Source organism: Numenius arquata, chromosome 16 (assembly GCF_964106895.1).
Source record: "Numenius arquata chromosome 16, bNumArq3.hap1.1, whole genome shotgun sequence".
Lineage (NCBI taxonomy): Eukaryota > Metazoa > Chordata > Aves > Charadriiformes > Scolopacidae > Numenius > Numenius arquata.
In genome coordinates, this window is record NC_133591.1 from 12,550,824 (window position 1) to 12,561,275 (window position 10,452).

The window sequence follows — 10,452 nt, forward strand, 5'->3', positions numbered from 1 at the left end:
GCACGCGTTATCCACCCACTTTTCTGCTCCGGTGGCCCTGCACCATTGCCCTTCATTAACTCAGCCAACACGTGGCTGACAGGCAGACAAAGGCAGGTCTGAGGCAGGCGGCTGCATCAGGCAGATAACCACCAAGCCCGTCCAACGCAGCAGGGAAGGGCAGGAGAAACATGGACACTCTGCTGCTTTGCTGCTTTGAGGGCTTTTTTCCCTTGCATGTTCCCAATCTGGGAGTTTTTTAGCAAATAAAAGAAGCAGTGCTGAACCCACTTGTCTTACTTCTCCCCATCATAATGAATCTGGCCGTGCTCTGATCAAAGCAGGGGGGATTTGAAGAGGGAAAATGCTTTATAGGCAATAGATTCCCAGAGTTGAAACCACCAGCCTCGGGGAAATACCCACCCCTGAGGGCCAAAGCCCTAACTGCCCTCCCGTGCTCCGTATGCCATGTCCGTGGCCACCCCACTAAGGAGGGGCTGCTCCACTGGCTGCAGAGGATGGAGCAGTGGACAATAAGTTATGATATATTTACATGCTATTATACATTGGTATTATATTTGCACGGCTCTGGCGGGCAGTTGGTTATTCGGCAGCTCCAGCTGACCCACAGATTAATCCAGCAGGTGGTCTTTAACCATGAGATCTCTCTTAATGTAAAAATATTTCTCTTGCTGGGCAATAGCTAATTATTCATCCTGACAGTAATGTAGCTGAAATCACAGCCTCCTACCCCGCTCTCCTCCAGTCACACCCCAACACACGCGCTCCCAAGCGCACGCAGGCACAGAGATAAATTCAATACAACCAGCCCATTGCCAAAGTGCTGTCCAGGTCCGCCGGGATGATGAGCTGCTGGAATTTGGTGTTTGCAGCAGAGAAAACCCATTTTCTCATCACAGCCTGGGGGTCTCGGAGCATTTTCAGCCACCTGCATGTGAGATGGGCGTCTGACCCCGGCCCTGGGATCCAACAGCACAAAGGTCTTTGCAGCCCGTACCAGCACATCGCAGCATCCCCTGCCCGCAGGGAGGAAGCAAGAGCTGGGAGGGGAGAGCAGAGCAACCCCACAGGCAGCAGGACCCTGCCCATGCTGCTCAGACCCTTCTGCCCACTCAACCACCCCTTGGGGGCAAATGAGGAGATGTGCCCCCGCCTCCCATCTCTGTCCTCTGCAAAGCCCCCAGCCAGGGCTGGGCAGCAGCAGCTGCTTCTCCTTTCATTAATGATGAGACATAAATTAAACATGAAGCGTTAAACGGGTCATCAGCGAAGCAGTCAGCCCCAACCTCGATGCCTCCTGCCTTGGCCATGGGCTGGGAGACCCAGCTCAGCCAGCCTGAAACACCAATAGAGTTTTTCATCGAGTTTTTTTCCCAACTTTATTTTTTTGTAAGCCCTTCCTGCAGTCCCTGCTGCACTGGCAGGGAAAGTGCTCCCGCCGCGTGCGAAAAAACCTGCTATTTTTAAACTCCCAGTGTTTGTCAGCGCTTTCTGCTCAAGTGGCTGACAGAGAAGCCAGTTCTGCAGCACCCGGTGTCCCACGGAGGGTTGCTTGGCCTTTGCCAGGTGATGGTGGCACCAAGATGCGAGCACTGTGCCCGGCCATGCTGGTAGTGGTCCAGCCTGCACAACCCCTGGGCATGGACCAAATCCTCACCACATCAAAGCCCGGCTATGGATGCTGTGCCGCCGGGATCCACTGCTCCTGCTGGATTTCAGGCACTCATGACCTCTGTATGTTTGCATGCACCCATAAAATCAGCTGTACCAGGGGCTCTGGCAGGGCCCCGGCACCATCCACAGCTGAAATACAGGTGAGCTTTGCCAGCCTGGGTCAGGCTTTGCAATGATGAGGAGGTTTCAGTGGCCTCAGGGAGAAAAGGAGAAAAGAGGAGAAAAGGAAAGGGTGGTCATGCATGAAATGATTGCATTTCAGTGGCGTGGGTCTTGCACTCGATAAGTTCATCTTATAGAAAAATGTACGTATAGAAAGGTCCAGCTGCCAGACATGGAGATGCGGGAAGGGACAGGGATGGGGCCGAGCAGACTCCAGCCATGGACCTCTGGAAGGAGAAATCCCCTGTGGCTGGGGACCCCAGGGAAGAGTGGGGACCCCTTTCTGGGGAGAAGCCACAGCAGGACAGGCTGCCCTGGATGGTGGAGGCAGAATGGTGACAGCAAGGAGACAGGAGGTGCCACAGGACCCGCTGGTAGGCAGAAACTCCTTAGCAATCCCTGGCATCAGGGTCATCGCTGCTATTTATTATTTAGGGCCTTGCAGCCCTAAATATTTATTATTTAGACCTTGAGGGAGGGATGTGAACCCACGTGCAGGGTTTAAGAGCCCTGTTCTCCTGCCTCTCCAGGGATGGGATGTGAGCAGGGGCAGGGTCTGGCCGGAGCCGGTGCTGCTATGGGGCCGAGCAGCGATGGGCCCTGCCCCGCAAGATCCTAAACTGCCACATTTTGCCCTGGTCTGTTGTTCCGCACTTGGGTACCTCCATGAAACAGCCTCACCCAAGTGTCGGGATGCTGCTGAGCCTGGCAGGGAGGGGACCCCACAGCCAGTGCAGCCCCCCGAGGTGACAGACCCCACCGGTGCATCGGTGGCTGAGCCCCTGTGGCATCTGCAGACACGGGGGCTCCCCAGCAGCCAGGGGAGCGTCTGCAGGCAGCTTTGTTCAAGGGTGAAATTAAATATTTCTACAAAACGATCCTCCGGCCAGCCAGCAGACTTCCCCCTCCTCCCCCCGCCTTTTTGCTTCTTTCCACCTGATTTCATCCCTCATCTGACGAGGAGGATGAGGAGAGGAGATTGGATACAGTGCTTGCTTCAGTGCAGCATGGGCACCATGGGCTCCTTCCTACCCAGAGCTGGGGGCAGCACCATCTCCAGATTCAGAGCGCGCTGTACCCCATGTTTCCCCACTAGGTGCTGCGAACCTTCATCCTGAATGAGGGCCCAGCTTGTGCCCATGTTCTTTGCTGGTGGGAGTGGGAATTGGAGCCACGGGGCTACATTTGGGCCCCAAGCAGAGCACTCAGATAAACTTTTACAGGTCAGAAATTGCCCGTCCTCCAAACCATGGTGTTCCAGTGGCCTTCTGGTTTCCAGTCACTGCAGCGCTGGTCTGGGGACAACCCTCAGCCTCAGATCCACTTTTGGGAGCTTTTAGGTGAAGGTGACAAAACCCCATGTGCCCGGAGCAGGGGCACAGAGCAGAGAGGAAGTACTTTTGGGGGTACCCAAAGTCTCAAAGTCCCCATCCATGAGCTTGGGGCTTCCAAAGGCCCCTAAATCCTTGCTGATCCCACCTGGCTAAGGTACCCATGGGTACCTTACGCTGAGCCCAGCCGTGCTGCCCAGCGTTCACTGCGTCCCACCCAACCTGATGTGGGTCCATCCCACCAACATGCCAGCAGGATCACCTCTATGGGGACAGAGGTGTCCCCCACCCCACTGTGGAGGCCAGCAGGGACTCAGTCCCCAGCACCGGTCCAGCGGCAAGGCAGATGGATGGGGCCAGGGGCGAAGGAGGAGGAGGAAGTCTCTGCGAGCAGCGGGGAGGGGGTCTTGCAGGCATCCCCGGCTCTGCCCGTCACTCGGCTCCCCCCAGCAGCTCTCAACCTGCCTAATTAGCTCTCCCTGCTCCCGCAGTCCAGCTGGAGCTGGAGGGCAGGGGCAGACAAAAGCCTCCCTATTGACAGCCCCTCCGAGGAAGGGGCTTTTCTTCTCCCCTTCTGCTTTTCTTTTCAAGCCCCTCTCCCCCTGCTTGGGCCCGGGCCATGGGCTCATTAGCGCTGGGGCTCGTTGGGAGCGGGAGGGAGCAGATGGCAGCCAGGCAGCTTGGCGCAGCCGGCCCTGCCGCCGCCTCTTCCCGCAGAGCAGATGCCCAACCAACAAGGGGGAGGATTAACGGGAGCGGGGGACCATGGGCACGGCGAGGCCATCAGTGGGGCTTCCTCCCAGCAGCACACCCTGATGTCTGCTGGGGACGAATGGGGTTTGGGGCCACCAAAACGTGGCCAGGAAGCCAGAGGTTGGGATGGAAGAGAGCTGGTCCCCAGCCCCTCAGAGACCCTCCGCTGGGCCAAAAGGCACAGGGGAATTGCAGCCACCTTCTGCCCTCTTTGGGGAGACTGTGATCCCCTGGCACTGCAGTGTCACGGCTTCTCATGCAAAGTCCAAACCAGGGGTGACATGCTGCCACCCTTGTCCCAGCAGCAGCAGTGCCCAGACCCGTCACCAAGATCACCCGCGATGGCAAACCAGGCAGCGAAACAGTGCTTAATCCCACTTCAGCGACACAGTCCTCCCTCCCCCCCCGCTCCGTGCACAGCACATCCCGGGGGATTAAGGGTTAAAGAACAAATCCCCTGCGCTGCCCTGATGTGACCCACTTAGGCCATCTGGCAGGGAGGGATGCAGGAGCCTCCTTTCTCCCAGCGCTGCCAGTGCTCACCCGGCATCACCGGCTGCCCCCGGGATCCGACACCGGCATCACAGCCCCAGCCTCAGCAGAGCCCTTGCTTTTCATGTAGAAGTGGATTTCGGCTGAGTTTGAGGGTGCTGGGACAGGGCAGCCTGTGCCACATTGCCGTGGCTGGTGGTGTGGGAGTAGGGAACACAAACACCCCCAAAAGCATCCCGCAAGCCCCCAGGCTGCCACCAGCTCTGGGTCCCAGGTGGGGCCCTGGAGCATCTCCCAGCCCAGCTACCCCTGGCACCCACGGGCTCCCCATCAGACGGGTGTTTATGAAATAAGCAGAGCACTGGAGCAGTCAGGCTGCAGAGCACGAACAGGGTTCCTGGCGTCCACGCTGTGGCCAGGGTCACGGTGAAGGGACAGCCACAGTCAAAAGCCCTGCCAAGAGGAAGGAAAGGGGGTCCCAGTCACAGGGCCAGCGATGCCCATCTGCAAAGACTGGGCAGAGACTGGTGGCACCTTATCACTAGAGGTTTAAAGAGTTCTTGAGAGCCAAAGTCCCTTGCAGCTGCCAGGTGGGGATCACAGCATCCTTATGGACCAGCTAGAGGGAATGGGAACACCCCAGCTCAGCGGAGGGGTTTGGGGCAGGGCAGGGGGGTTCCTGTCCCTCACCCCAGCCCTCTGGGCACACGAACACCTCGAACAAACCTGGGATTTTGCACACACTTGAGCAACCCCCCCAGCAAAGGCAAAGCATGAAGCAGCCCCAGCGCTGCCCAGCCTCCCCACGCCACCGGGTCCCTCACCCCCAGTCCCAAAAGCACAGCCCCAGGCTGCAGGGTGAAGCCCAGACAGGTTCCAAAGGTTAATTGGAAAAGCCCCTTTCCCCATCGCCTCGGTTTTTCTTTTCACACTGCAAACTGGTCAATAATCCATTTACTTTGGCAGAGCCCTGCTCCGGGGCTGGAGCTGCATTGGGGGCCAGAGTGAGTGTCCCCCCCAGCCACGGCAGAGGGAAGGGATTAATGTATTCTTTTGTTCCAGGATGAACCATGGGTTTAACAGAGCTTTAACGCTCCGAACCTCACAGGGAATATAGATGGAAGAGGCTTTATCTCTGGGACCAGCAGCAAGGTGGTGGTGAGGGATGGGGCACAGGGAAGAGCTGGCTGGAAGAGGGAACAATATCTGCCCCAGGAACCCCACCACTGCCCCACAAGGATGCAGGATTGAGCCATTATCCATGCCCAAGGCACCCTGCGAGGATGGATTTGGGCTATGGCCACTGTGGGGGCTCCCAGCAGGACCCCCACATTGCAACCAAGCTCCTTGGCACCCCATGAGGGCACAGGACCAGCCAGCAAAATTAATGGGGAGATGGGCAGCACTGGCCTAGAAACCCCACCATTGCCTTCTCCGCTGTGGGAAGCATGGGGCCGGATCCAGGGCAGAGATCTGCAGCGTTTGCAGAGGAGCAGCTGTCAAGTGTGGGAGAAAACAGAAATCCAGATGGTCATCTTAATTTTTCATTTGGCTAACTGGTCTCCCCGTCTCCTCTCTGGTGCGCTCTGCTCGCTGGCACCGCAGTCATTTGCTCTTAAATTAGCCTGGAGCATCGTCAGGGAAGAGAGGCCCATCTGAGCAGCGACGCAACGAAACCTTCAGGAAAAACAATCCCAGAGCGGAGCCGGGCACGGAGACGGCTGTGAGAGGAGCTGCTGCCAGCCTTGGGGCCATTCTCCCAGCCGATGGGGAGCAGGAGCCCGGCTCCGGCTATGGCTGGGCTACAAACCTGGCACTGTTTTGGGGTGCTGGGGACATCGCTGTGTACCCCAATGGGGATGTGGCGTCTCGTAGGTGTGACCCTGCCAAGGCAGCAACCTCGGGCTCCCGGCAGAGCCCCACATGATGCAAGCCAAGCTGGCAACCCCTATGAGAGGAGCTGGGGACTGCAGTCCTCCTGCTCCACCAGCCTTTGGCTACAGCCCCCCCGGGCAGCAAAGACCCTCTGTGGCACAGGGGCAGGGGTGAGCACAAACACCCCACAGCCCCCAGGGAGAGTCCCCCCCGGGGCTGACCCTGCTCTACACCTGTAGCGAGGGCGGCAGCACAGATGGCTGCACTGCAGGGAATATCCCGGGGCCCCGGCTGGCGGCACACGCTGCAAGGAGACAAAAGGAGCCGGGCTGCACCAACACGGGAACCGGCAGCATCGTGGCTGGATGTGCAGAGCACACCATGGTTCGGGGACCCCATCGCGCAGGATCTGCCGGTGCCAAGGTGCAAAACACGGCAAAGCTGAGCTGGTGGGTCCATTTTGCCAGGTACCGAGATCTCCTGACCCCTGCACAGATGGTTCCCCTGCCACCGGAGCTGGCATTGCCAGCCAAACAGAAAGGTATGCGCGTTTATTAACTTTTTAACAGAGCTGCAAACACTCCCACCTGCGGTCCTCAGCCCGACCGGGATGTCCGCGGCAATCCAAATTGCCGTGTAGAGCTGTGCATCGTCCCCAGTACTTGGGCTTGCTGTATTTCTCCAATGCCCTAGTTTGTTGCTGTATTACATCTCTGACTGTGAAATATTTAAGCAGCAGGGCTCACTCTGGCACATTCAGGCAGGAGAGAATGTCTGTGTGTGTGAGCCAGCACCCAGCCCGCTGATGGCCCCTTTGGGTGCCGACTGTAGCCCGATGCAGGGGAGGAGAAAGCCACAGTGGTTCCTCTCCCCCACAAAGGCTGAAGTCCTGCAAATGCTGCCCATGGAAATGAGATTTGCTCTTCTCCTTCGGAAGCCTAAGCCGTGCCTTTCCCAATTTCCTACCCTGGTTAATGGCAATCAGAGAGATCAGAAAAATTCATGCTCCCACAGCCGGGCCACGGGGGCAGAAGTGACCCCCTCATTGCATGAGCAGCAGGACCCCCCATCCCGCTCGCTGCTGTGGCTCATAGCCTTCACCAGCACGGGAGGCATCCCAAACAGCTCGCTCCCCGCGAGCTCTCTGCTCTTTAGTACAGGCTGAGCCCCTGCCACCCAGCCCGCTGCAGATTGAGACCCTTTCCTCTACCCAGCCATCGCCTTCATGAAACTTTGGGTTGGTCCCCACAGTGGATGGGGAGCAACCAGCATTGGAAATGCAGAGCTAAGAGAGAGAACCAGAAAAAAGCCTCCTTTCCTTACAAAAACAGTGCAAAGAAGGTATTTTTAAACAATATTGAGGCACTCAGCAAAATAAAACTGGTCTAAATTAGAGCACACGTTGTTGTGAGGAAGCTACACTACCCTTGCCCATGAGACAGCCCAGCTGAGCAGGTCGGTGGGTACGGGCTGCCCCCTCGCCTCGTTCCGTGGGGTTTGTCCCCAGCTCTGCCTCTGGCAAACACACAGGGCCACCAGCCTCCCTGGGAGCAGGAGGGACAGGGCAGGCAGGCACCAGGAGCGCAGAGCTGAGATCGCTCGGCTTTGAGACCTGGGGGACACCAGACCCGCAGATGCCCCAGTCCACGGCTGTGTGCAGCCACCCTGGGGAGCCGTAGGCTCCCGGCTACATGTCCCTGGGGTGCATCAGCCTCCTTCTGCACCAAGGCAGGGTCCAGCTAGAAGGGGGGCTTCTCCCCTCCCTGAGCATCATTTTCCCAAGGGTCCCTAGTGAAGGTGGGGTGCAGAGACAATACAACCAGCAGGACACACCCCGGGGGTCTGCAAGGCAGGGATGGAGACAATCACACCTTCTGGCTGATGACCCCTACCACTGACCCCCCTCCATAGCCCAGCTGGAGCTTCCCAGGCCCCCACCCTGCTCCCCTCGGGAGGCAGCCAGCTCCCGGGCTCCAAGCTCCACCAAGCCAAAGTTTCCCAAGCCTGCTCCCCCACCCCAGAGCACAGCACCTACCCGCGGAGGGGGCCCATCCAGCCAACATCCCCCTGCCCCAGGCACTGGGGGGATCCCCGGGTCCTCCAGCCCCTAACTGGGGGTGGGGGGAGGCCACACTCCAGATCCTCCTGATGGTGGTGTGTGCATTACTAATTGGGGATAGGGAAGACGCCTGGGGTGTTGCAGCCCCCAGCCAGAGGCGAGATGAGGGGGTGTCCCTGAGCCCCCCCCCCCCCCCCCCCATGCCCTGGCAGCCCTTACCTGGGCAGCGGCTTGCGGGCCGTGATGCTGGCCACGATGATGCTCTCGGGTCGCGGCGTGGCCACGGCTTTGAAGGTCCCTCGCCAGAACTTCTCGAAGAGCTGCTTCTCGCCCTGCTGCACGCTGGCCATGGTGGGTGTGTGGGGGTGTGTGGGGGTGTGTGTGTGTGTGTGTGTGTGTTTGCGCCCCCCCTCCCCGGCACTGCCCCCCCTCCCCGGCACTGCCCCCCCCGCGCCGGCCCCGCCGCTCTCCGCGGTGCTGAGCGCTACATCCCCCGCACCGCCCCGCTCCGCGCCCCGCACGGCTCGGCCCCGGCAGCCCGGCCCGGCGCTGCCCCGGTGGCGGGGAGGTGTGCGGCCCCAGCCGCCCCCGCCTCCCGTTTTGTGCCGGCGAGGCGGGGAGAGGGGCCGGGCCCGGCCGCCGTCCCCTCCCCGGTGCCGCCTCCCGCAGCTGCTGCGGCCGGAGCCTCGGGGAGCCCGGCACAGCGCGGCCCGGGGAAGGGAGGCGGCTGTCCCGGGGGCTGTCACCGGTCCCCGGGGCTGCCCCGGCTGCAGCAGGGCAGCTCCGGAGAGCACCCGGCAGCCCCTCTTGGGTTGGGGTCTCTCTTATCCCCTATGGAAAACATAGGCTGCTCGCTGGTCACCCGGGACCAGATGGCTCTGGGGGGGCTCACATGGCTCTGGGGAGGAGGGGGGGCAGTGTACCGTCCTCACCCATCCTCATTTACCATCTGAGGATGGCAGATTTACCACCCTCACCCACAGATCCATCTCCACCCTGGTGTCCTTGCACTCCCCAGGACCCTCCTTGGTCCATCCCCATCGTTACTGCTCCCAGCTCGCTGCTGGATCAGGGGCATCCCACTCCTAGTCCTTCGCAGGGCACAAGTCCTCCAGGGCAGATCATCAGCCTGCCCCCCCCCACCAAGTCCCCAGCCCCCGACATGGGCTAACAGTAGCCTTTGTGTTTGCCCACTGCCAACTGTTTACCAGACATGAGTGAAGAGAGGCGGAGAGCCCAGAGCCCCCAGCTCCGCCAAGGCGGAAAAAAGCAGGATGCCATAGAGACTGCTCTCTATGGGACCCATATGGGGAGGAGATTTTGGAAGAAACCCCCTTTTCTTTACCCCTCCCCATCCTTTCCCATTTAACAGGCACTGGTGGAGGGGCAGGGATGGGGCACGTTGCTTCATGGTCCCAGCAATAGGGTCCTAACCAGCCCAGAAAACAAGACCTCACCTCACAGGGCGGGATTTGACCCACCGGGACCAGGCACGTGGAAGAGGGGGGAAGAGCTGGGGCAGCACAAGTGCAGCGGTGCTGTTTCCCTTATCCTCTGCACTGAGTACAATAAAAACAACTTTAGGAGAAAAATGCTTCTTCTACCAGATGCTTTGAAGCGCAAGTAAAAGCTGGTGACCTTGGATGAATGAGACTCTCTCTATTGAGCCTTAGAAACCCTCACGATGCGTTTATGTAAGTGACGGGGGGATAATGGAGCCAGGAACAATAGGCGGTGGGAGCCGAGAAAGAGCGAAAATCACGGCAAAACTTGATCGCTTCCTTGCGATAAATACAAAATTAGCAGAAGGCTCATCCTGACAGCCTTGTCTGTCGAACTCCTCCTTCCCTGCCCCTTTTCGCTTTCTGCTGCTGGCACCAGGGCTCTGCCCCACTGGCACCCGGGGACCCGTGGCCCCAGGCTGCGTCCCCACCACGCCAAGAGCTACAAAGGGAGAGCCTCGGCGGCACGCGTCGGCCAGCAGTGATGGGCTTTGTGCTGCGAAGCCATGAGCGGCTGCAGACGGATGCTGGGGAAGCGGCGGCAGCAGGAACGGGCACAGATCCAGCAGGGCTTTATAGAAACACAGTCAGCTCTGCCAGACAT

General features: G+C 59.4%; 1 protein-coding gene across 1 annotated transcript in view; it reads right to left on the reverse strand.

Annotated features, from left to right (window-relative positions):
* The window catches only part of SRRM4 (serine/arginine repetitive matrix 4), a 42,358-nt gene extending 33,662 nt beyond the window's left edge, over nucleotides 1-8,696 (reverse strand). Inside the window, exon 1 of the mRNA XM_074159851.1 lies at nucleotides 8,566-8,696. Coding sequence (XP_074015952.1) covers nucleotides 8,566-8,696 — 131 coding nt within the window. The remainder of the gene's footprint in view (nucleotides 1-8,565) is intronic.
* Between the last annotated feature and the right edge of the window lie 1,756 nt (nucleotides 8,697-10,452).